Below are 26,503 nucleotides of genomic sequence, written 5' to 3' on the forward strand. Positions count from 1 at the left end.
CATGGCAACCAGAGTTCTGCATGGAATTCATTTCTTTGAACAAATTTGAAAAAGCACCAACCAAGGATCATTCCTATGAAGTTTCATCAAAATTGTCCAAGCGGTTTAGGAGAGAAAATTATAACTAATTGTTGACGACGGACGACAGACATAGACCGATCACAATAGCTCACCTTGAGCACTTTGTGCTCAGGTGAGCTAAAAAGCAAATGGGCTACGTCCAACCCATTTGCTTTTTGTATACTCTCTATCATTGTTGTAAATACCGATCATGTTGAAAGAAAAAAGGCAATAAAACATGTTTATTAAAATAACAAAAACGACCAAAATACATGCAAGACTAGTTATCACAACTTGTATTTTGTTCTTTTAATTAAAAAATTGCACATTTTTTTCGATCTTTCAAGATCAAAACAACTGATATCAGTTATATGGGGTCACCAGGCATCCAAGGTTAACATTATTGAACATGGGTTACCTTAACGCCTTTCTCTGGAAATTTTTCATTAGTATTGTAAACAGGTCCAGAAGATATCTACAAGATACATGTACCATTTCAAACAAACACAAACTGCACATTTCATCTTTATTTTTTAAATTACTTATTTCATCTACAAAATATTTTCAAAAATGTCTTGACAAAGTCACATACAAAATATTGTAAAAAATGAACCATAATGAAGAAAAGTAGCAAATCAAGTACAACTCAAGGAAATTATATATCATGGAAGTAGACAGCTTTGTAAATCTTATAGCAAATAATGGAACAAACATAAACCACTGTTTTCAGAATGCTTCACACTCATTTTACGGTATGACAAATTGATAATGCAGAGCCAATTCATGACCTAATACTGAAACTATGTTTTGGTTTTGAATGAGTATTTAACAAATGTAATAGGGTCTTGTCAGTTTCAAAGTACATGTTGATATCAAGATGTATTGTCCTTGTTTTTAAGTCTGTAGTCTATGTACATACATTGTAACATTCTAGTAGAAAAAACAACCAAGTGCCAAGCAAAACTAATCTTCAAGAGCAATTACAGTAAAATCTTACAGGAACTAAAGATTATAAATATTTTTCAAATATTTTACATAACTTTTCCCTGAGATATAGTTCTTGGTTTTACCAGAGTATGGCTCTACTTGAACACACTCGGACAACTTAAATCAGCAGGGTTGGAGCTCACCAGAGATGATAACAGACTGAAAATCCCAATCCTGAAAAAAACAGTTGGAAGTACGAGGGATAGATAGTAAAATGTTATGCTTATGGCGGTTATGTCTTAGATGATTTATAACGATTTGAACAAGTTTAAGGTGCTTTAATAGAATATTTTCAAAGTCATTTCAATTAATTCAAAGGTAGTTCTTATTATATTCAATGCAAATGACCAGCAAAAACAAAAGACCAACAGTCTGAAATTGAAAACTCTTGATCCAGGTTTCAGGATTCATTGTGAATTGTATCATCCCTGGCTTACTACTCAGATCTCAACCAAAAAGACATGTCCCTAGCTACAGAAGGATATTTCCTCAAATATGTAAAACCATGCTCTTTGGTACATACAGGTACCATGTTCAAAGAACTCTAACAATTCCTTGGTAAATATATCCTCTGGTCGATTCGATAACATATAAGGTATTCTTGTTCCACATATATATATCTGACCAAAATGCTCGACACCACAGACTGTACAACTATTGCTATGAAAATATATTTTTACATAAAAAAATCACACAAATAAATACATTCATTCAATCTCATCCCCCCTGTTGACACTTGCCTATGCAAACAAACAGTATTCACCCATGATACAAACAAAATATCAGCCATTATTATTTAGATAAAAAGTGCATTCCTAAAATAACTGGATATGGAAATGGTTTGGTTACAATTTAGGTGCTTAAACGATTTGAATTTTAGCAACACTTGTAATGTTGTTGAAGATATCAACTCATGCCTACAAGTTGTGTGAATGTTTAAACATGTATAAGATAGGCCTCTACCAGAAGTGAATCTCACAGTAAACTTGTACTAGAAGCCATAATCATTTTGGCTGAAACAAGCACACACTTGACCAGTTATAAGTAATTCAATTTTTAGGTCATTTTTCTTCCAGGGGCTGTATTACAGAAGCAAGTGAGAATTGTATCTTTTCCTTGAGTTCCGCAATTTTCTTTACTGTTTTATACCACTGGTAGATGTGGTTATTCCTTATATATATTCTGCAATTACAATATTGAAACTTTAATTTTTAATAAGTTTTTTCAAGAACTATAAAAAAAAAATCCCAATTTTACACTCAAGTTACAATAGTTAAAATGTTCTTAATCAATATTGCTTCTGTAATACATGGCCTGGTGTTTGGCATGACAATAGAGACATTGACAATGGCAAAGTAGATGTATATTGTTTTATTTGAGTCACAAGCTAATGCCTGAATGTATACAAATAGCAAGCATCCACTTGTAATAAATAATATATGAGATTTACTTACACATGAGGACGCATCAACTTGTCACTCTAAAACTACTAGTGTACAAAATGCATCTTAACTTTTATTCGTTATACCACTTGTGTACCAGCACAAAAATGTACAAACCAGATTCTATATGTCATCATTTTGTTCTTTTCTATCACGTCTCTAGGGTTTTAGCTAGCCTGATACAATGTGCCCTTTTAAACCTTAGCACCCTTTCCCTTTCTGCACTACCCCACCACAGCCTTCCTAAAACCTGGCTAAAACCCTGTCATTATCAATAATAACACTGAAAGGTTCTTTATCATTAAAAATGCAAGTCTACCGTTTTAAAAATTCCTCCAACAAGTTTTCTTGAAAAGTTATTATATACTGTAAATCATTTTACAAAAGGCAGCAGCAAAATGATATGCATAAAATGGCACTACTGTAAGATTCTATTCTAAAATAATTATAATACTTCGACAAATCAAAACTGGCCCTAATTAGCTTGAAACTCTTAAAGAAGTGGATGTTATATTTTAGCTCTTACAAATATTTAAGAAAACACTATCAAAATAAGAATTGCTCTTCACGAAAAGAGGGTAGTATCATTTAACAATCAAGCCAATAGTAAACATGCAAGGTTCAAGCAAGAAGGTGTTTAATATCAACAATCAAAATGACCAGCAGTACACATCTATGTACATGTGCAAAAATATTCATTCCCCTCAACAGTAAAGAAAGTAATGATGCCGCTTTATTTCAATTAACATATCAATAATTATCTACATTAAATGTTGTACTTAACTTGTACATATCTAAAGTTTTGCACTAAATGTCACCTAGGACAACAGGATGAATTCTAGGCGTGTTTCTTCTATATAGAGTAAATAGGGTTTTAGCTGAAGAGTTAAGAAGGGTGCTGCACCCTACCCTTTATTGGTAGCACCATTCTCCCCTCATGGAGATCAGCAGGTCAACCCTTTTGCCTTCATAGCATTGAATGCTCAAGATAGTCAAATATTGCTTTTGATTAGTTAAAAAGCAAATTACTTTTATGATTATAAATTCATACAAACATAATACATTTGGCAGATATTACCTAAACAAACACAACTTCTATCATTTTCTGTCAAGTTAATAATATTGGCCAACACAATGTACCCTTTTCAGCAGCCAGCCTCTTTTCTGCAGCACTCTGCCCTTTTAAATCTTGGCTAAAACCCTAAGTAAATTATATGCAGTAAGTACATATATATATTATAAATTATGACGAAGTGCAAAAATAGAAATTTTGAAATGTGAGAAACAGACACAAATCAACCATATAAATGACATTTGTTCCTTCAAATAATCGATTAATATCAAAAATGCATGAATGTGAAAATGCACATGTGAAGTATTTTCTTAATACTTAAACTGAGCAAAACTTCGAACACAGCAACAAAACAGCAGCAGCAGAAATTACAACACGTTTTGTCAGTAAATATCAGGAAAATACAACTCAAAATGCAGCAACTTTATAAACATACAAGCAAATCAGTTTCAGTCATACAGTGTGTTTACAGTCACCTCAATAAATAACACTCGCCACGTTAATGATTATTACAAATCATTGGTTCACAACCCATAGAAAATAATTGTCATTTAGCTTATTAGAACACAATAATTCGACCAAGATATTTGGCAAACAGCAGATCAATTCATATCAAAACGCCACATAAATGTACATGTAACTTCAAACTTCAAAGTATATGGACCATGGTTCTACCGTGAACCATTCAACTTGAATCAAAATGCCAACTTCATGTACACATAGCTCCGATATGGACCACAATCCTACGCAACATGTAGGACACTTTCAAGAAGATCAGTCTGAGTCGTTCCCTTCGGCAGCACTCAATTTCTCATCTTCCTGTGAGATGGTAGACTTGGAGCTTGCCTTTTTCACTTTCTTTGAAGCACCTAGCAGTTCATCATGGTCTCTCTGCTGTTTAGCAGCCAGCAGCTCCTGAACTATTTTTGGAACAGGTTCTTTTGAGGTATGGTTAGAGTGACTCGATGTTGATGATGATGACGGTGAGTGTTTATGAGACAAAGCGCCTGATGAGTCCTTTTTACTGGATGAGCCTGACCGAGACTCCTCTCTATGACTTGATCCACTCTCAGTTTTAAGATTCAAAGCAGCATCTAAGCTGTTTCTACGATTATCCTCCTCAGAATACTTTGACGGTTTTTCATCCATTTTGTTCACACGGCATTTCAGTGTGTCTACAATTCTACTGAGTTTATCTGAGCTGCATATCTTTTGTTTGGACTTGTCTTCTTTTGACTTTGATTTCATGGAGAGATCACAAGGCATGTCATCATTTTCAAAGCTCATATCTTTGTTCAACTTTGGCTTGCTAGCCCCATGAGCCTCTGTTGTGTTTTCTATCACTTCCTTTCGTTTGCTCCGTATACTGAGATCTTCTACCATTCCACGTTCAAACAGTTCTGATTTTTTATGGGAGGATTTTTCCCTTCTGCTAGAAGAGCTAGTACTTGTTTCTTCCTTGCTACTACTACTACTGTGCCCATTAATGAGGCCGGGGTCCATGAGGCCCGCCATACTGGTGGGAAGCGGAAAGTTAGCAAGCCCGTGGGCAGCAAGAAGGGCAGGGTTGTACATCAGTGGGTTGAACATGAGCGGGAATGACGGGTGGGGGCTGGCATTCTTGTCTTCCTCTTTATGTTTATCCCTATCCTCCTTTGAGCTTGAACCCTTGGATTCCTTGCTCTTTGATTCTGACTTAGAAGGTGTAGATTCTGCCGCAGACGTCCCAGGAAGACCAAGGCCAAACCCTGGCAAACCCAACATGGGGTTGAAGCCCAGGCCAGGAATGGAGCCAAAAGGCATGGGCATCTTTCCAAAGCCAGCAGCCATGAGCTGGGCCAGTTGTGCAGCCTCTATGGATGCGGCCATGGCTGCCGCCTGGTGGGGGTCCGACACCCCGAGCATGGAATGTGACAGAGGGCTGTCTCTTGGGCGACGACCTCTCCGCGATGGGGTCACAATCCTCGGAAGCAACTGCTTTGGTAGTGAGCCCTGAAAGGAGAGCATATATGAAATAGATCCTAGATTTATCTTCGCACAAATAAAAATTGGTGAAGAAATTTCAATTTAACAAAAATTAAATGCAGAGAAAATACTGCAAACATACAAAATTTGCCAATTTAGAAAAGCTTGTTAAAAGACCTGAAATGTGTTAAAAAGGACATGATTACATAGCGTAGGAAAGAAAAAGATTCAAGAATGAAAATAACAGCTAAACTAACATTAAATGATAAACAGCAATAATTTCACCCTGAACCATATCTACATGCAGATGTAGAAAGCAGCCAAAGTTATGCCTTGAAGCTGAAGCCCACAATAGCCCATGCAGAGTACGACACGCAAAAAATAAGAAAGTTACCATACCGGGTCGCGTACCTTTGCTCGCACAAGCTCCGCCCATTTAGGGTCCACATCCCACATGGGGTTTTGCTCCAACCACTCGGCTAGATACCGCAGTGGCGGAGCTTTAGCACCAGTTATCTGTGAAGATACACACTTACTTTTCAACAAATATAAAACAACATTTAAAGCATTCTCATTAGGATAAGAACAATAGGTTTATGCAAGTATCATACAACGCAACATGAAGACTTTGAAAAGAAACCTATTCTTAATTGTTTTTAAAATGTTTGCAAAAATTTGTTCATGGATTATCCAACTATAAACTATCATAAAAGATCTCTTACTTAACAATGTTTATAAATGTTAAGAACTCCTACCGCCCTGATATAAATACTTATAACTGTTTAACCAATGGCGAGTGTAGTTACTTACACTAGTGGCATGAACCTGGATTAAATACAGTCAAAACCCATTGTCTCGATATCCCTAGGATATCGAGCCAACGAGTTTCGACTGTATATATATGCTTTTGATAGTAATTATCGAGGGCAGTTGTAATCCGATTTAGACGTCGTGTTATTTAAGTCTTGACTAAGCATTAAATTCTATACAAACGCATGATATAACATCAGTAAGATTGAAGCAAACATCACTTAAAGGCGCACCTTTTTGCCAGTTAGTCTGTTGATAACAGACACATTTTCCTCCCCTGTCAGTTTCTCCACCTCAAGGAAGGCCGGGTCAAACTTTGGCTTCCTGCCTTTACGCCGCTCCCCAAAGTCAGATGGCACCTACATACACCAAGGACAATGATCAGGGGTCCATTTCATTCAAGGATATTGGTCGTAACTTTATAATCTCCAATCTGCATTAAGGTCACTATTAGGCAACAAATGGTTTTAGGTTACCTCAACTTGTGTTCATTTTCAATACAGGCTCAAGTTTAATTCACACAAATATGTAGCAAAATAATATTATTATCATACTAATCTAGTTTCAATTTATGCCTAAGATTGGCTATTCAAGATCTTTTTTGAAATGGGCCTAGTGCCATTTTTTATGCATTTCAAGGATCAGATAGTCCTGGTAAACGTCTTAATAATCACACAGCATTGCAATTTTTTTTCTCCAAATGTGTCATCTGAACATTTATCTAACAGAAAAAGACTTACTCTTTGCTTTGACAGCATATATTAACAAGAGCTGTCACAGAGACAGCGCGCTCGACTATTCCGCCACTTTTCAGTGTAAGGATTGAAAAGTTTTGGCGAAAAATGCATGGATCACTGTTAGATTAGATTTCAATGCAATTCATGATGTGCTGAGATATTAACATAAATGTGGTTACATGGAAAATTTTAACCAGAATTTGCAAAATACAGTTATATATCTTGGTTATTCAATTACGTTGAGTGGTTGAATACCATTCTATAAAGACTCAATGCAATACATTGAGTAGTTGCTGAGAAATTAACCTATGTGTGCTAACACGCAAAACCTTAACCAGAATTTCTTTGTCGAATAATAAAGTGCAATTATTTGCATTAAATGCAACTAGACTTATCGTACATGGTTAATTAAGTAGGTTGGATGGTTGAGTACCATTGTATCAAGTCTCAATGCAATACCTCAAGTAGTTGCTGAGATATTAAACTATGGGTGCTTGGACGCAAAACCTTAACCAGAATTTCTAAGTCGAATAATAAAGGGCAATTATTTGCATTAAATGCAAACTAGAGTTATCTAACTTGGTAAATTAAGTAGGTTGGATAGTTGAGTACCATTGTATCAAGTCTAAATGAAATACTTCAAGTAGTTGCTGAGATATTAACCTATGTGTGCTTGCACACAAAACCTTAACCAGAATTTCTAAGTCGAATAATAAAGGCCTATTAAATTTGAATTAAATGCAAACAAGAGTTATCTTACTTGGTCAATTAAGTAGGTTGGATGGTTGAGTACCATTGTTTCAAGTCTCAATGCAATACCTCAAGTAGTTGCTGAGATATTAACCTATGTATGCTTGGACGCAAAAACTTAGCCAGAATTTCTAAGTCGAATAATAAAGGCCTATTATTTGCATTAAATGCAAAGTAGAGTTATCCAACTTGGTTAATTAATTAAGTTGGATGGTTGAGTACCATTGTATCAAGTCTCAATGCCATACCTCAAGTAGTTGCTGAGATATTAACCTATGTGTGCTTGCACGCAAAACCTTAACCAAGATGTGACGCCAACGCCGAAGCCGACGCTTGGGTGAGTAGTATAGCTCTCCATATTCTTCGAATAGTCGAGCTAAAAATCAATTTTACAAAACAAGAAACAGGAGTTCATCCATGGAACTGTCAATAAGGTTCATTATCCTATCTGTATACATTTATATTTACATGAACAATTACAAAATCAAAACAACCACAAACTTAATACATGACTAGCTAGAGAACAAACAACTTCAACAGCCACATGCCAAACCACACTAAGATGACAATTTTCACTTTCAGAAGTCAATACACTATCATGTTTCCCACAATATAAACAACAATGACACAATATGACGCAGACTTACAATTTCTCCCTCCTCTATTTCTTCCCTACTGTCAACCATGAAGCCAGGGTGTTTGTCGAGCCAAGTCTCAAGGTTTTTCTTCAGTGGGGCCTCCTCCCCGGACAGTCGTGATCCATCCTCTAGGTTGATCAAAGGCACGCGGGAATCTGTAGTAGAACAATTAATATCGTTATAAACTTGATGAATATTAAACTTTCTTCGGAACCAATCCAAGCTTAATTGGATTTCATTAAACTTGAAATTAGAGATTTATGTAGTATAAAGCTTTTTTTAAGTTTTGTTTTTATACTTTGAAGCAATCCAAGATTAGTTTTTGCTTTTTTCCCTTCAAATTTAAGCCTGATAAAAAATAAAGCTAACGGTATCAAGCTAGAAACTACATCTTTGACATTTTTATCAGTACTACTGTCTGGTCAGGTTACATATATTACTCTTGGGCAAAAATTGAGTAGAAACCTATATTTATTCTGGGGCCAAGGCTAGCCCAGCCATCAACTCACTGGTTGATGTTACAATGAATGTTGAGCAATACAAGCCCCAACCTACCGTTGTCAAGCCCAGCCAGTGCCCTGGCTGTTTGTCTCCGAGCTAGGGCCTCAGCCATGGCCAACTCAGCCATCTTCTCCTCCTTCCTCTTACGGCCACGCCGACCTGTACGCGGGAACAACAGGCCCTGCTCCAGCTAAAGTTAATGAAGCTGTGTTATTGCATCATATCATATCTGTATGTAGTTATACATACTGTTTAGTCATAAAGATCAGACAAATTTTAAGGGATTTTAATATTTGGGAATCTCATTTAAATCAATGTTTATTTCACAATAACACTTAAAATCCTTTTACATGGGCTACATTACATAAACATTGTACAAACATGTAACAATGTAGTAAGCCATTCTGAAAATCTGTAATACAATATACCCTAAATGAACATCTCAGTAAATTTACTGACCAGGTGTCTGTTCATCAGCAGTTCATCCTCTGTTAGTCCACTACCATTTAAGAAAGGACTGTCGGCGCCACCCTGTACAAGACATCGCTTTCCAAGGTCAAACATCAACTTAACAATTATAGCAAAACATTAACTTGACTAGTATGTATTATATATGAAGGTAAAATAAATGTCATGAAGGAACATCATAATGTATGTTCTTATATATTTCATGTTCACAATTATTTAACATTAGATATAATATCCTTACAGTCAATTGACATGACGGCTAAAAAAAACTTATATTCATAACTTACTAGTCATAAAGATAAAAGCAGTGTACTTAGTTTTTAAAACATTCTTGTTTAAAACAATGAAGGTAATTATTGAGGGCAATCTTAATCAGATTTCGTCGTCATATCAATTGTTTTATACATTTATCATCATGCAATCATTTCTGCACAAAACCTACGAAAATTATAAATATAAAATAAATATACAAGAGCGCTGCAAAGCCAATGCTGGTCGGTTTTGACTTTATTTTCAATCTAAAAAGGGGCATACTAAAGTGCCAAGTATAGGACATAGATATGTGGCTTGCTATACGTGTGCGTATTGTCTCTAACAACATGTGTACCAAGTTTCATATAGAATCATATCTTGAAACGATTATTTGTTATGTCCAAGGTTCAAGTTTTTGCTACAGTGATGACACCAAGGCTATGACAAAGCCTCAACTTCTTTTGTTCCAAAAAAAGGCGAGCTTACAACTTATTTGGAGTAACTATCATACAGGTGGGTAGAAAACTACAGACAACACACAAGCAGGACATGTGTTCTTGTTTTGAATTTAATTATGTAATTTTGAATTGAATTCAGGAGCTTTTTAGCCATGGAATAGTCGGATGCAGAAGGAACATTGAAAAAGGGCATTCATTCCTCAGTCTAAGGGTTTTGTTTCATCTCATTGAGCGGCTGGGACAGTTAAGTCCACCAGCTCTGCACTTGGTGACTAAATAAACCAGCAAATTATGAATGAAAATGAATTGATTTGGCATTAAAATAGTCTCGAAAGAAAGTTCAAAATATCACTGAAGAACAGATACTTTATCTTCATAAGAACATGTTGGTTATTGTTTCAAGCGGAAGTGTAAGATTTTTTTCCCTTCATCAGGAACAGCTTCATGCTATATGTTGACACTTGTAAATTCTTCATTATCCTCCACAGCGAAGTAGTTATATCACAGTTATTGCAACACATTCAATTTATACTTCAGGCATAGCCCTTCAACAGTAATTAACAAAACACTGTTATTCTTGACATGATGAGCACAGCCATTTTGAATGTTGCAGAATGTCAATCAAGAATGTGTTTTGTTTATTACCAATGAAAGGCTTTTTGAAATATTTATTAAATGTGTGTTGAAATGACTTTTTGATAAACTGGCAAGGCTCACTTATCAATAACGGTATTTAACCCAGACAGAGCAACAAAATACAGAAACAATATTGTATGTACCAAAATATGTAAATAAAGTGTCCAAAATAAAAGCCAACCACTGTATATAGAAATGCAAAATCTAAAAGCAAACATGAAAAATGAAGCTTTATAATACTATCACTGCACCCCATATACACCAGAAAACACTCTGCACATTTAAGCAATTACTTGACTAAAAAGCTCTGATAAACAAAGAATAATATGTTCAAGCTACATGAATCAAAAAGCTCTGATAAAAAAAGAATAATATTTCCAAAAAGCTCTAATAAACCAAAAAAGAAAAGAAAAGGAGACTGCTAACTCCGGCCACACCCCTGGAGCACCCCAGAGTGTGTCCTGCGAGGCATGCTGTACTGTTGTCTGTATTTACCGACCTGCATGTTGAGCGTGTGTAACGTATGAGAAGGAGGAGGGGGCGTGGAAGGAAGCCACGGAGTCCACGATACCTGAGTCGTCGACATGCTCGCCAACGATTCCTGTTGGCTATCATCACTTGAGGCTGCCTGTGATGATGCCATACTCTGCGCCAGGATGGCCTGGATACGTTGTGCTGAGAAAAAAACAAATGAAAAATAAGGTATTTTTGCAACTCAACAATCTACACTACACAGGTTTGATGAAAATTTACCCATAAAAGTAGAAGAAAGAAAAGCTCTGCAGAGTTTACGCCAACGCTTGTCTGTTGTAAGCCGTGTTTTTTTTATATCCAACAAGAGGCATTTCTAAATCATTATTAAAGCCAGGGTTATGGGTCTTGCTGTACATGTGTTCTCTTGCAAAATGTTAATCAAGTATCTTGAATATATTTTAATGAATTTTTGGTTGTTGTCAAGGTCCAAGAAATTTCACTCCAAAATGACAATGATACCAAGGTTAACACATTACCCTGACTTTCGAGCTGAAAATGTTCCTAGACTGCTAGAACAAAGTGTGAAATACTTTTCAATCTTCAATGCAAGCCTTGCCGCAACATTCTACACCGACTTACATGCAGAATGACCTCTTGGAAGGGAATTAAGGCATTTCAATGAATGAATCCCACCTTTTTCTACTTCTTCCATCATCCTCTTGTTTTTCTCTTTCTTGTGGAATGTCATCTTGAGGCTCTCCCCCTAAAAATGAAATTATCAATTTGAACTTTGTTCACAACTGTAAACACTTCATCAGTATGATATCAGCACCTTAATATCTTACAAACTATCATTTACAAGGTATGATGTGTGAATAAAACATTTAACAGAGCCATCTACCTTCTGCAATTGGAAACATAGTTACAGGACTTGCTTCACATATGCAAATATTCCTGGTGAACATTTGTAATAAATTTCATGATCCTGTTCTAAAAGGTTTTGAGGTATGGCCAAGAAAAAATAATGCATTTTTTTTGCCAAGAATAATGATATTGTTAACAGCAAGGCTCTTTCGACTGTTTACTTTGAAAAACAGACCAATTTAAAAAAAGAACTATACAGCTGTATTAATAAACCAGGAAGCCTGTTTGTTGTTCCTTACATCACAACACCTATTACCTCCGCCATCTGTACCTCGAAGTCTCTTTCCCGCTTGGTGGCAGCTGCCTTCTCTGCCCTGTCAACCCCTGACATTCGGTCAGCGCTGTTCGGCCGACTCTCTTCTTCCAGTTTAGGGGTCAAGGAAGGGGTGAGGGAGCGTGTGGGGGTATTGCTGCTGGAGTCAATGCCAAGGATGTGTACATTCTTCATCTTTGGAGGGAACGGCCAGTCACCAGTCTCAATACAGTAGCAGATTTGCTCCAGCCGATGGAATACTATGCGGTCCTGGAATAGGAGATTCTGGTTTAATTTTGCGTATAAACATTCATGGTTTTGATATTATGCCTCAGTAAACAGGATCCCTGCAGAGAAAACACTAATCCATGAATTACAAACCCTGTTGTACATGCATGTATTGTCTCTAGCAACATGTGTATCAAGTTTCATTTGAATATATAGAACATTTTTTTGAGTTATAGCCAAGTTTGTTGATGCCAACACCAACAATGATGCCAAGGTCAAGACAATACCTCAATTTTTTTCTTCAACCATTTTTTATTTGTCACTAACCTTTGGCCATTGTGCAAGAAGAGTTTGGGAGACACTGGAAAGAAGATCAGCTTGAGAATCCTCCCCCTCCATAGCGAGTCGCACCTCCTGAAATGGGGCAACAACGCACATACATGAACCTAACTTTATATGGTGTTAATTATTAACATGCTATATGAGATTCCTTATTTTATCACTGGTTTGTAGGAATTATTTTAGCTTGGACTGTGAAAACATCAAAAAGCTTGTTCTTACATACAAACTTCTGCTTTTATTCTCACCTCATCTGGATCCCCATTTTCTTCTTTCAATTCCTTTTTCACAGAATCACTTTTTGACTTCACTTTTTCTGACTTCTCTGACTTTACCGTATCCACCTTATCAACATCAACTTTTTCACTCTTAACATTTTTTCTGTCTTTATCTTTCACACCAACATCTTTTTCAGTCTTTCCCACTAGATTTAAAGCACCATTTTCATCAATATCTGTATCATCATCATCCTCATCCTCCATTGGCTCTTCAGTTCTTTCCTCTTTAACTTCATCCTTTATCTCATTTTTGACAGGACTCAGTTTTTCACCATCAGTGTCAGATTTTTCTTCACTCCCTTTTTCTTTCTCTGGACTAGTTTGTTCTTTGGCATCACTTTCATCTTTTTGGTCCTTTGCTTTAGCAGCACTATCTTGGTCACTGTCTTCAGTCTTTTCTGGTTTATCAGACTGTTCGCTTTTAACCTCTGCATTAGGTTCTTTGTCCTGCTTTTCTTCAGAGGATTCCCCCTCTTCCTTTTTTACATCAGCACTTTCTACCTTCTCTTTCTTTACATCTGGAAACAAGCACAAAGTATTACTTTGATCTCGACAGTGCACAAAAGGAACAAAGCAAGATGAAAATAAACCATTTTTCTGAGATTTAAAATACAACCATCATTTTCAGCCAATTTAATTGCAGAATGGCATTCATCAAGTACTGGGCTTAATCATCAAGAATTACAACTTTTATGGGTGTTTAAGGTCTGTCTACTGCCACTAATCGATACACATATCCGATACACACTGCCTGTGTCAGATTTTGTGTTGGCAATGTGTGGGTAAATGAGGTTGTATTTAAGTCATAAGATTTTACTTCATGTCATCCAACTAGAACATATCAAGTCATAAAGCTTGTTTGACAGTTACAGTGAAATTATTATTTTGATCTTGTACTGTAGGAACATTAATCAGATTTTTTAGGTGAACATGGGGATCCACATACTAAGATGTCAGCAAATGAAAATATCATACAAAAAGTTTATGATTTCAACCATATTGACAATTCTCACAATGCTATGCTTCTATCTTACAAAGCCATACAATATACATGTGCAAGGGAAGCACCAACCTTTCTTGTCAGCCCCCTTTCCCAGCATGCCGTCAGGGGAGATGGAGTGGACCTTCATGTACGCTCGGATCGAGTCCATGAAGGACAGACTTGGGTCATTCATGATGTAGTAGTCTGTGCGTGCAAGCCCATGTCTGAGATATATGAATGAATGATTAACATTATATTTTAAGAAACAAACTCCTTTTCTTCATAAACTTTAATATTTCTAAGATAATACACTGGAAAATTACTGACAAATGTTTTTCACTGAAACTCATATGCAATTCACTTAACCTACATATATGTCCATATAATCACAAAAGATATGTCTCAATTTACAGTTGTTGTAATAGAAACTCAGGGAAATCAACAGACACATATCCACATCCAGAAAAATTGGTTTTAGTAGGGATTTACGTCCAGTGTCAAGGGGCTTAGAACTTCTGTTGGAAGTGTTTGAAAAGGAACTTCTTACTAGTTTTATATAAATGTCCAAATCACCACAACCATACAGATATCTGAAGTTGAAAGCTCTTTATACGAAAATCAGAAATACATCTTGAACATCCTCCTCCCTGGAAATCTCCTTTTTTACTTACTTAGCAGCCCCAATGAGAAGCTCGCGATCATGTTTGCCGTTAATCCACCAGGAAGGAAGGTCAAGAGACTTCTGACACAACTTGATCCTCTGCTCCATCTTCGGATGGACGACAATCTCCTCTCGTATCTTTGAGAGAAGGTCGATACGGGCAATACATCGGTTGGCTCTCTCTTCTGTTATCTGTTCTATGTACACTGGGGTTGGCGGGTATGCTGTAATGTAAACATTCACAGTTTTTTAGACCTCCATCTTATGAACAAAGACACAAACATTAGTCTTGGAAAATAGGCTGTGACATGCGCATGTTGTTTTCACTATATAAGACATTTGGCCGACTGTTCAAACCTTTGTACAATTTAATATCATTGTTTACATCATCATTGTTTACTTAAAGATCTTTATTCCTGTAGTGATCAACAGAGTTCCTAACAAGTTATAGACAACATCAGCTGCTATATCATTCATTATTTCACCTTTAAACAATAACAAGGCTACTGTCATTCTCTCATTTTTAATATTACAAATTTCTGAACAATCACTCCTTAATCAACACTCCAAGTCTGACCTTCTTCCTTGATCTTGCGGCACACTCGGAGACACATATGGTAAAACGATATGAAATACTCGGTAAGCTGCTCATCAGTCTTCTTCTCCAGTTTTGCCATGATGCGGAACTTGTCCCACATATAACGGCCCTTGTGTCGGTCAAACTCGATTCCGTAAGTGGATACCATGCGGTAGAAGTCTGACTCCTCCCTTCGCGTCCACCTGCAGTTGATGGCAAAGCACAGATAACAGCAAGGGTTCCAGTTGAAACTATGTTTTTACCCTCTATTGTGAAGACAAATGTATTCTGATATGAACCAGACTCAAGTCCGATTCCTGGATAGAAACTTTACAGATATGCTTTTCAAGTGGTGAAGAGAACATTTCCCTTGAAACTTGAACCCATAAACTCTATGGTGAGAGACGGACATCTAAACTACAAGACCACCATTAAGTGAATCAAGAATCTAGGTGCATTCATCTACTTGATAAAAAGGAGGATCAGATATCATTTGGCCATATCAAAAACATTTTGTCAGAGTTGGATCTCATATTTCATCTCTTCCAAAATTTGAACTTTAAGACAATGTACAATAATAAGTTGATGTGAGGGCACAGACAACAAAAATAGTTTCAAATGCAGTAGAAAGCTTCATAAAAATAGTAAACGAGGATCCAATATCATTTGGCCATCTCCAAAACATTTTGTCAGAGTTGGATCTCATATTTCATCACTTCCATTCTGTTAACTTTTAATTAAATCACACAAAAGTCAAATGTCTGCTAACAGTTATATTGGGAGCACAAAGTAAGAGATTCAAATACAGTAAAAAGAGAATGCTTCATAGATAAACAAATAATCTTTTAAGGATCAGATATAATTGTTGCCATCTCCAAGTAATTTTGTCAGAGTTGGATCTCATATTTCATCACTTCCATTCTGTTAACTTTAAAGTTATACTCTAGTCGCTTGTCACTTACTGAAGAAATAAAAGTTAAGGATCAGATATAATTGTTGCCATCTCCAAGCAATTTTGTCAGAGTTGGATCTCATATTTCATCACTTCCATTCTGTTAACTTTAAAATTATACCATAGTCGCTTGTCACTTACTGAAGAAATAAAAGTTAAGGATCAGATACAATTGTTGCCATCTCCAAGTAATTTTGTCAGAGTTGGATCTCATATTTCATCACTTCCATTCTGTTAACTTTAAAATTATACTACCAGCAGTTGATGACAGAGCACAGATAACAGCAGGGTTAGAAATGCAGTGCATCACGATTGTAGGAAAAAGCCTCATATAAATAGTTAATGAGGATCAGACGTTATTTTGCCATCTCCAAGACATTTTGTCAGAGTTGGATCTCATATTTCATCACTTCCAATCTTTCAACTTTTAAAAATACCGACTATAGTCACAGATATGAACAAAAGGCATCATAATATTTAAGTAAAGACTGTAGAAGAAAGGAAAGAAGGATCAGATATCATTTTGCCATCTCCAAAACATTTTGTCAGAGTTGGATCTCATATTTCATCACTTCCATTCTTTTAACTTTTACAAGAGCACCTGAAGCTCTCTGGGAAAACAGATGATAAAAAATCATAATGAAGAAATATTTAATAACATCTATTTTCTTTAAGATTTTTCATAAGTTAATATGAATAAATATGTATCAGAGGTGCGGTTTCATCAAGTTTCCTACAGAGATTTCGTACCTTGGAGATTTTCAAAAGCTGTACTGCATTATTGAAAATAGCTCCTAGAATTCTTAATGAGTTGGCCACACTAAGATTTTAAGTTCTGTCCCTACTGAAACTAGAGGCAACTCACTTCTGCTGAGTGTCCTTCTTGCGGGACTCCTTCTCCCGGAACATGGCATCTAGCTTTTCCCTCTTCTCCATTTTCTGAAACATACAGATTTTAAAAAGTAACACATGCCCTCAACAACAAGACATCTGATGCTCCTGTTGTTTTTCGAGATGATTAGGTGCATGATTCGTTTAGTGCGGCAAAAGCACCAATGCTGTTACAATACCTTATCTTTTTAAAATTACTATGAATAACAGACAAACTAAAAATACTGTATCATTTCTTTCCAAAAATTCCAAAGGATTTCTTTTAAGTTCTTATTTTTCACCTATAACTTGCTTTTATACATTTGAATGTCTTCCCCTTGTTCAGTCTCAGTCAAAATTGAACAGACTGCAATTCTCTACCAGGAAGAATCCTCACAACACATAGAAGAATTTTAAAATCGTGTTATAATAAATGTAACATGTGCATGAAAGTTACAAATTCACTTCTCACCTTTGCCTGTTGCTGTTGTTTCAGCTGCTGTTTCTTGAAGTCTCTCTGGTATGTGGTTATGATCCTCCTCAGCCGTGTGTTCATCTCTGACACTGTGGGGAATGGCAGTTTATCATCATCACCCTCCTCCCCCTCAGCAGGTGCTGGTTTTGGAGCGGGGGCAGTTGTGCCACGACGTGGGGTGGACGCTGCATCAGAGGCACAGGCTAGGGAGTCCTCATCTTCATTCATTAGGATGCTTGCATCGTCCATATCATCTCTGCAAGAAAAATTGTCAAGAAACTGTATAAAGGAATTATAACTCATATTTAATTACAGAAATGGTTGTGAAACTTGCTTCCATTTCAGGGATCAAGCTAGACCTTAAAGAGGGAGAAGTTTTCCTAACTCTAAGGAAAAGTTTTCATTAAGTTGGGGCTGCGTTGGTTAAGCTGTTTGTTATCAAGCCCTATAAACCTAAATCCTATGCAACTGTACTTGGGTCCACAGTGCCACCTTGGTCCTAGAATTTTGCTGCCATGTTGCTATTTGAAGGTTGTTGCAATCTAAAATAAATTGTAAAACAACATGGACTTTCTGGCGGCAGAGAAAAAAGTTCAAAAGTTTTTGTAGACTTTTTTCCTCGTATTCTCGATGTTGCATGATCCCTGAACTTACATGTTTACTGTTGCATGTACTCCAGTTGCTTACACTTAATTATTTTTGCGCAACTTAAGTTTTTTCAACAAATGAGTTAACTTTTTTTATGTCATTCCTCAGTCTAGAGATATGTTTTAACTCATCGAGCGGCTGGGACAGTTAAGTCAACCAGCTCTGCACTCGGTATTAGCATGGCGAGTCATCATTGGAATGGTACAAAATAGGAATTTGTCTGTGCTTTCAAGATGCCATTTTATCAACAAAGCAGATGTTATGTAATTTTCAGATTGAATTGTTCTATCATTCCTCAGCCAAGAGATTTGTTTCAACTCATCGAGCGGCTGGGACAGTTAAGTCAACCAGCTCTGCACTCGGTATTAGCATGGCGAGTCATCATTGGAATGGTACAAAATAGGAATTTGTCTGTGTTTTCAAGATGCCATTTTATCAACAAAGCAGATGTTATGTAATTTTCAGATTGAATTGTTCTATCATTCCTCAGCCGAGAAATTTGTTTCAACTCATCGAGCGGCTGGGACAGTCAAGTCAACCAGCTCTGCACTTGGTATTAGCATGGCGAGTCATCATTGGAATGGTACGAAATAGGGTTCCAGCTTTGGCATATCACATGCACTTGAGTTAAGTTGCTTGCACTAACGTTTTGTTGGAATTATTTCACCATATGAGTAAACTGTATGATGGCATTCCTCAGTCAAGAGATTTGTTTTAACTCATCGAGCCGCTGGGACAGTCAAGTCAACCAGCTCTGCACTCAGTATTAGCATGGCGAATCATCATTGGAATGGTTCAACAGAGAAATCTCTCAGTCTTTTCTATAGATGTTTTAGTAACAGCCAATTCTGAATATATAACACTATGTACAAAATGTTCAAAATATAATTGAAGTTATACTTCAAATATAACCAAATATACACATGCAGTTGCACAAAAGTCCTCGAAACAGTTAGCCAATAGCTAATACATCTTGTAATCTCTTTTAAATCACTATTCAAATGATGACAGACAATCACAGACTATTTCTAGTGGTGACAGGGAATATTCAAATTAACATTTAAAATAGGAGCACTTGGGAACATTGTTCCTTTCACTTCTCTATTTGCACAGTTGCATGTATACACCCATAAACGCAAGCTTCCCCACCCCATTCACTCACCCTTCATTATCATCATCCTCCCTCATCTCAGCAGCTAGGGCAGCGCCATCTGGCGGCCCACACCGATCCAGGAACACAAGTAGTGGGTCCTGCCTCATCAGGTTATACTTCTCATACCCGTGCTTGTACGTGCCCACCAGGAGTGATTTGTCCGCAAGCTCGTCCCACCAGTACACCGGAGGTTCGTTGTCTGCTACTGGTGCTGGTAAGTTTATATCCCTAGAAATCAGGATACGAATTCTTGTTAAAATAGTTTTTCTTTGACTAGGTATCTGTCTTGAAAGCATCATCTTAATTTTGCCTCATTTTTGACGCTAGTTATACATTCCAATTCTCATTGAAATAATTGTTTTGTACTTTTGGTACAAAGTTGGTGGAAGGATTTTTGAGGCAAAAGGCAATTTATCAGATATGAAGTTCATTATGCCTAATTTTACTGTATGCCATTGTATGATCAGAAATGTTAATACCATCTCCATGACACATATCAGAGTTGGATCTCATATTTCATCACATCATGTTTCAAAATCGGTTTCAAATAAACTGGTCATACACACCAATTTAAACAAACACCAATAGATCTAATAGTGAAACCTCGCTCCTTACTCTATTTTTATGTATATTTTTGTTATACTGTGCATGTTCACGCAAAACACAATGCATAAATCAAACTGCGGTTACATACTTGACATGAAGACCCTTGTCAATCTGCTCCACAACGTCGCCCAGAAGCTCATGCTTCAGGTAATACAGGGTTCGCACTCGCAATAGCACCCTGTAAACAGATTAATTGGTAAACCAAATATAATTGCAAACCACCAAGTAACTTACATGCATTGCAAAACCCTAAATGAGCGATTGACAAGATGATGACTTTAAAGGGACTGTACACCAGATTGGCACCAAAAAAGTTTTTTTCTGTAACAAATCTCAGGACAATTATTTAATAAAATGTTTTACTCTTTGATATCACAATAGAAAAAAAACACCAAAATGTTAAAAAAAAAATCGAGTCGGAGACAGGGTTTGAAGCGGTGTCGCCAAAATTGCAGTCCAGTGTTGTATCCACTGTGCTACGAAGGCTTACCTTAAACGTTGGAATATTTAAACTGTATACCAAACTTGGTAATATCACGTGATAGCATCGACTAGCCAATCACGCATACGGAATGAATTCTACTAGGTAGACATACTTAGTAATCTTTTTTAATGGAAAAATACGAAAAAAACTGCTAAAAATAAATATATTGTAAACTATGTGGTACTTCAGTTAGTAAATTTCAATGCATTGTAAACATCAATACTAAGTTTATGTCAGTTTTCGACATTTTTTTTTCTATTTTCGCTATTTCATCATATGGAGTACAGTCCCTTTAAAGCACATTGTCATGCCAAAATTTATGGAGGAAAAGATAAAGAAATGTTACTCACTTGTTGGAATGTCTACCGATATGTCTTTTGTATGCATTTTTGTTATAAATGATGTCTCGGTCCATCTTGATTCCAGCTTTTTCAATCTCCTCGTTGGCGTCAAAGTGGCTTTCCTGATCCTTTGCCTTCTTGCCCTTGCGCCCACGGGGCACAGGCGCAGAGAGCCCTGAGTGGTTCCTGAGCCCGCCTTCCTTCTCCTGGGCAATCAGGTCTGATATGAACTCCTTGATTCTCTCGTCTCCCTTATAATACTGTAGACCGTACAGCAGCTGAAAATATCAATGAGTTTGTCAAGGGCTAATTTGAGCTAATTTCTTTTAGCTCGTTTTGTGACATAAGCTGTGAGCTTATAGAATCACACTGGAGTCTGTTTTATGAATAGAATCCAATAATGGAGTCTGTTTTGAGAGGTCTTGAGTGAGTATCCCTAGTAGTGCTTGAACCCACAACCTCTTAGGTGTAAGACGGACACTTATACTACAAGACATCTCTCAACATTAGGTCTCAAATACAATATTCAAATTATGAAACTCACAATCAAATAATCTAGTCCTGTAGACCTTTGCTGTAAATATACGGTTAAGTTACTTATTTTGCATACAAACTACTTAATTGTGGTACTTAAACATACCATTAATAGTTACTAACTTCCACATAATAGAGCATACACTTAAATTTCTAAAGATCAAACAATTCTATGAAAGTTTGTTTCAATACAAACAATTACTGTAGCATTGTCTTACAATTGCCTTGGCAACATTTTCTATATCCTTTTCCTCCATAGGTCTCTTGAAACGAGAATGACCCATAATGTCCTTCCAACGACCCCAGCTGAAAAAAACAGTAACAGAGATGTATGTTATCCAAATGCAAATATTTTACATCTTTTCCTGTTTTTTTATTACTTATAACATTACTTTTGGTAATTCAAAAACATTTACGATTTAATTAAAACCTTACCCATAATGCAGAAGCCCTTTCTCAACCTTGAACAGTTCGGACCTGCCATAACCCGAACCAGAGGACTTGGCGCGGTGTCGTTCCTTCTCAAAGTCCAGGTCTTCATCTTCCTTCCTTCCTCTTCGAGTCTTACGACCTACGTGAAAAAGACAAAAGTTTAAAAGCATGCAGGGTTCTCTGGAACAGGTCATTTAAATATTTTAATTTCATCTGTTTCATGTATTTTTTTTCCTCTATTTTCTCTACCACCCTGAACAACCTGGAAAATAAGCAACTGAAATTGTTATATATCCGTTTATCGAGGGCTGTAGTCAATACACATAAATTGATCTTAATCTTAGAGGAATAAAGTCTAGATGTTTTCATTTGACAATAAAACCAATTGACTAATAAACAGAGACCTGTCTTAGGATAAGTATTATATTAAATATGGGCTCTGGTACTTGAAATTATTTTAATTAAGGGTGTCAGATTCACATTGCTTGCTTCATAAGGTTATGACAGAAATGAATCTCCAGTTCACACAATTGTTTAGAAGTTGAATGTTTGTCATTTCCACCGGAGAGTGTCATATTCAAAACCACATTTTCAAATACATGTAGCATTGGGCCGAGAAATTGATTTACATGCAAATTATCATATTTTGTGTGAATGTATGACACAATCAGATTCAAGTAAACAGGAACATGTTTCTTTAGCAGTTTTCTATGGAGAACTCCAAAGGCAACAGTTAGCATAGAGCACCACTTATGTCCCTGTGTCTAGAACTATGCTGAAAGTGCTTTTTCGATTCAGGTTGTGCATAAAAAATATGCCCATTAAAAAACATGGACTTTTTGTGGGTTGGGCTTAAACTTTTCCTCTCTTTTTCTATTCGTTAACTCTTTCTTCTCAACCGCTCAATTGATTCAGATTGTTGCTTAGTGAAAATAAAGGCCGAGTTGCTCTATCGTAGAGCTTAGGCATCTTGCCTCAGGAGTAAGTAAACCCGACACAGCACCATGCCTCACCTTTTCTACTCCCCTCATCACTCTCATTGGAGTCACTGTCTGACCCGAGGTCAGAGATCTCCGCCATTGTCTCGTTGTTGCCGTATCGCGCTGTACGTTTTCGTACACGAGGCTCATCAACTATCAATTCCCGCTGGAATACAGAAATCTCTACATTGAAGATTTTTCATTTAAGAGCACACAATACACATGTATGTATGAGCGGTTCTGACATCTTATTGTTGACCTTTTGAGGAACAAAATACTACAGATGCAACATAAAGATATTGAACCAACATTGCAAACTTTTCACTACAAACAAAATTTTTGGTAATTCAACCATATATAAATGTGATTTTAAGCAAAGTAAGTAAAAATGTGTAGAAAAAATGCTTACAGTTTCTAGACTGTCAACATTAACATCAGCCTTCCTAGCCCACTTCTGCCAGAAGTCTGCATCGTTGATATCGATGTCATCCCTGTTGGTGGTGACAGAGAAACTGGCCTGAAATGTACATTAAACTATTGTTACATATGTCATCTGGACAGTTTTATATATAACAGACACTTCTTTATTCAAGTATTGGTTACTCAACTATAATCAAGGAGAAATTTGACAAAGAACTTCTTACTTTGGGATTTCAATACATTCATTACTAATTATGAATTACATGTAAAAATGAAAGTAATTTTCTTCTCTTCCACATTGATTTTCAATTTGTGACAATGATAAATATAAAACATTTAAATTTTCACATGCCCACAAGCCTGGCATTGTTATTTTTCCAAGCTATAAAATCTAAATGTTAAATAATATGACTTGTTACAATCTTCCCGATTTATTTGGTATTTTTCTCATTTCTTTCTACTAAATTTGGATCTTTCTTATAAATAAGTATGTAGTTGAATATTCTCAAATACTCTTTCTTAACATACTTTGTGGGCTTTTATAACTTCAATAACAAAAAAACAGCAGTTTTTCAAACAGTACTTCTTCAATAAAAAAAAGAGTTGAATCACTGATTATTCATCATTTTGGAAAAAACATTGGGAACATATCCAAAAATTGATTATAAAACACCCCTGATCTTTCAAGCCAAAAAGTTATGCATGAATTTGGGTTTGTTTGTACCGAACTCCAGAACAGTAATTAACTGGTTGTTACAAATTCTAGAGATATGAGACTCACCTTTGAGAATGTGGATCCCTTGCCCTCGCTCTCAATCTGTATAACCTGTGTACGGCCAGCCAGGATCTGCTCAATATCTTCCTCACAGAACTTATCTCCTGCACTGTCGTCATCCATCAATGCGCCATATGCTCCCTTCCGCAACAAGTCCTCAATCTCACGCTTTGTCAACTGTTGATTCTGTTTGGAAAAAAATGACATACACGCGCACATGAGTTTGATATTCTGTTTATGAGGTATAGTTGATCAACGAAATCAAAAAGCTGTTGTTTAGTATGATCAAATTTATAGGTTACATGCAAGTATTTTTCGAGAGCATCATTAAAAGCTTAATTGTAGACATTTACATAAAAGCAGCAGAAAACAAAATAACTAACAAAAGGGTGTAAAATGCTCCTTAGTTTTGCTTAAGCAATCAAGGGGCGAAACTCAAGAATGCATTGTCAAAGTGGAAATGTGTTCAGTCGAACCCGTTTGCTGGAACTCGCCTTGCTCGAATTCCTAGTTGGCTCGAACTAGATGTAAAGGACCGATTTCTTTATACTGAAGGTAAACAATCCTGCTTGGCTTGAATTTTCGACAGTCCCTAGGAGTTCGAGGCAACGAGGTTCGACTGTACATAGTTTCAAACAAATATCTTGAACTGTTTCCTGGTTGTGGTCAAGGTTTAATCAGCAAAACAAACAGAACTCACTCAAGTTGGCTTATAAACTGACAGCAGATATACAACAATGCGGTTAATGACTGCATACCGGTTGAGAAAGTTTGTCTCCTCCCATGGATTGAAGCACCGCCTTGTCGAGCCCCAGTTTCATACTGGCTCTATTAAACATCTCCCTTTCGTACGAGTTGCGAGTAATCAGTCGGTAGACCTTCACCATCTTGCTCTGACCAATGCGGTGACATCTGGCCTGAGCCTGTCAAAAATACAAATACATATAAACATTTCAGCTACATGATATTTCTAGACACTTTTTTTTCTTAATATATCGTTAAGTGTAATAAAGAATGCAGATTCTACATTACATTTTTTATCAATGCAACTAATTTGTAGATTACATAATTTTTGCGAATAATGACTGCCAGCTCTTTTTTTTAACATGGCTAAATTGAATAGTACCACATTTACTAGAGAGTCAGGAGTTTGCAAATTGTGTTAGTTGTCATAAATGACTGATTATTTTTCTACTAACCTGAAGATCATTCTGTGGGTTCCAGTCAGAGTCATAGATGACCACGGTGTCGGCCGCTGTCAAGTTGATCCCAAGACCTCCAGCCTTTGTACAGATGAGAAATACAAACCGGTCTGAGTCTGGCTTTGAGTAGCGGTCAATGGCTTCCTGTCGCAAGTTACCACGGATACGGCCATCCAGTCTCTCATAAAGGTACCTGAAAAATGGCAGGTGAGAATGGCTCTTAATGGTACCTTACAAATGTCATCTTTTCATTTAATGTTACAGGAACCTTATTTAGTCCTCTTACACTCTAAATTTTGTTTTTAAATCATGTGAATTTTATTTTTCTATCAGGATTCAAAGCACAATTTCCCCGAGAAAATTATATTGCATCTTCCCAACAGCCATATAAAAAGCCCTGTTGTAAGACTTAACCCACATTTTTAGTTTTTAATATAATAAGCTCGAAATAATATGGCTTAATGAAATATGATACTTCAATCTAAAGAATTACTAGCATTAACTTCATTTTATAGACCCAAACAAATTTGATCATGTTCACAATCAGAATAGTTGAATACTAGAGAAAACACACAAATTAAACCAAAACAACAATGTTTGGAGATATTTGGGCCAAATATAGTAAATTAATTTGAATGTATACCAAAATAGGAAAAAAAAATGGGATCAGAAAAATTATTTTCTCCACATAATGTCAGAGTTGGATCTCATATTTCATCATTTCTTGTCACACATTTCAAAAAAAAATCTGATTCCAGTATGACATTGGAAAATACCTTTGACCACGACCTTTTTATTACTTTACACTACAGATCAGAAAGCTGACATTCTCCATACACTTTCAGAGTTGGATCTCATATTTCATCATGTCTGGTCACTAAGAAAATTCAAAGAATATTCTCCATAATCTATAACAAATCCCTTGACCACAGCCTTTGTATTACTTAACAATATAGATCAGACAGCTGACATTCTCCAAACACTTTCAGAGTTGGATCTCATTATTACATATCCATTGATCACGACTTTTGTATTGTACTTAGAAATGGGCCGATTGTTCAGAACATTTTTACAGTTAAAATGTGATCAACAGCATTGAGGTGAAATATTTGATGCTGTGCTCATAAGTTGACATAAAG

The 26,503-nt window shown here is 36.4% G+C and overlaps 1 protein-coding gene and 4 non-coding genes across 18 annotated transcripts in view; all 5 read right to left on the bottom strand.

Annotated features, from left to right (window-relative positions):
* Nucleotides 1-572: 572 nt before the first annotated feature.
* The window catches only part of LOC128243400 (chromodomain-helicase-DNA-binding protein 8-like), a 53,799-nt gene continuing 27,868 nt past the window's right edge, over nucleotides 573-26,503 (bottom strand). For 2 of the 14 annotated variants that reach the window (XM_052961162.1, XM_052961157.1), the window contains 26 exons: nucleotides 25,362-25,557; nucleotides 24,921-25,085; nucleotides 24,169-24,348; nucleotides 23,377-23,484; nucleotides 23,001-23,133; nucleotides 21,991-22,126; nucleotides 21,774-21,861; nucleotides 21,031-21,299; nucleotides 20,285-20,374; nucleotides 19,600-19,818; nucleotides 17,787-18,045; nucleotides 17,310-17,383; nucleotides 15,493-15,698; nucleotides 14,926-15,139; nucleotides 14,345-14,478; nucleotides 13,243-13,790; nucleotides 12,983-13,069; nucleotides 12,431-12,697; nucleotides 11,890-12,013; nucleotides 11,276-11,451; nucleotides 9,422-9,529; nucleotides 9,017-9,152; nucleotides 8,471-8,616; nucleotides 6,570-6,695; nucleotides 5,926-6,042; nucleotides 573-5,553 (listed from right to left, as the gene is read on the bottom strand). In XM_052961162.1, coding sequence (XP_052817122.1) covers nucleotides 4,336-5,553; nucleotides 5,926-6,042; nucleotides 6,570-6,695; nucleotides 8,471-8,616; nucleotides 9,017-9,152; nucleotides 9,422-9,529; nucleotides 11,276-11,451; nucleotides 11,890-12,013; nucleotides 12,431-12,697; nucleotides 12,983-13,069; nucleotides 13,243-13,790; nucleotides 14,345-14,478; nucleotides 14,926-15,139; nucleotides 15,493-15,698; nucleotides 17,310-17,383; nucleotides 17,787-18,045; nucleotides 19,600-19,818; nucleotides 20,285-20,374; nucleotides 21,031-21,299; nucleotides 21,774-21,861; nucleotides 21,991-22,126; nucleotides 23,001-23,133; nucleotides 23,377-23,484; nucleotides 24,169-24,348; nucleotides 24,921-25,085; nucleotides 25,362-25,557 — 5,524 coding nt within the window. In that variant the 3' untranslated portion in view covers nucleotides 573-4,335. The remainder of the gene's footprint in view (nucleotides 5,554-5,925; nucleotides 6,043-6,569; nucleotides 6,696-8,470; nucleotides 8,617-9,016; nucleotides 9,153-9,421; nucleotides 9,530-11,275; nucleotides 11,452-11,889; nucleotides 12,014-12,430; nucleotides 12,698-12,982; nucleotides 13,070-13,242; nucleotides 13,791-14,344; nucleotides 14,479-14,925; nucleotides 15,140-15,492; nucleotides 15,699-17,309; nucleotides 17,384-17,786; nucleotides 18,046-19,599; nucleotides 19,819-20,284; nucleotides 20,375-21,030; nucleotides 21,300-21,773; nucleotides 21,862-21,990; nucleotides 22,127-23,000; nucleotides 23,134-23,376; nucleotides 23,485-24,168; nucleotides 24,349-24,920; nucleotides 25,086-25,361; nucleotides 25,558-26,503) is intronic. The other 12 variants (XM_052961171.1, XM_052961159.1, XM_052961165.1 and 9 more) reach the window with 12 other exon arrangements.
* LOC128245203 (small nucleolar RNA U6-53/MBII-28) lies at nucleotides 18,537-18,636 on the bottom strand. The gene has a single exon (XR_008263111.1). It is a non-coding gene; the product is annotated as a small nucleolar RNA U6-53/MBII-28 (small nucleolar RNA).
* LOC128245205 (small nucleolar RNA U6-53/MBII-28) lies at nucleotides 18,728-18,827 on the bottom strand. Its single transcript, XR_008263113.1, has one exon. It is a non-coding gene; the product is annotated as a small nucleolar RNA U6-53/MBII-28 (small nucleolar RNA).
* LOC128245207 (small nucleolar RNA U6-53/MBII-28) lies at nucleotides 18,919-19,018 on the bottom strand. The gene has a single exon (XR_008263115.1). It is a non-coding gene; the product is annotated as a small nucleolar RNA U6-53/MBII-28 (small nucleolar RNA).
* On the bottom strand, nucleotides 19,129-19,228 carry LOC128245201 (small nucleolar RNA U6-53/MBII-28). The gene has a single exon (XR_008263109.1). It is a non-coding gene; the product is annotated as a small nucleolar RNA U6-53/MBII-28 (small nucleolar RNA).

The sequence above is a fragment of the Mya arenaria genome, chromosome 8, assembly GCF_026914265.1.
Source record: "Mya arenaria isolate MELC-2E11 chromosome 8, ASM2691426v1".
NCBI classification, from domain to species: Eukaryota; Metazoa; Mollusca; class Bivalvia; order Myida; family Myidae; genus Mya; species Mya arenaria.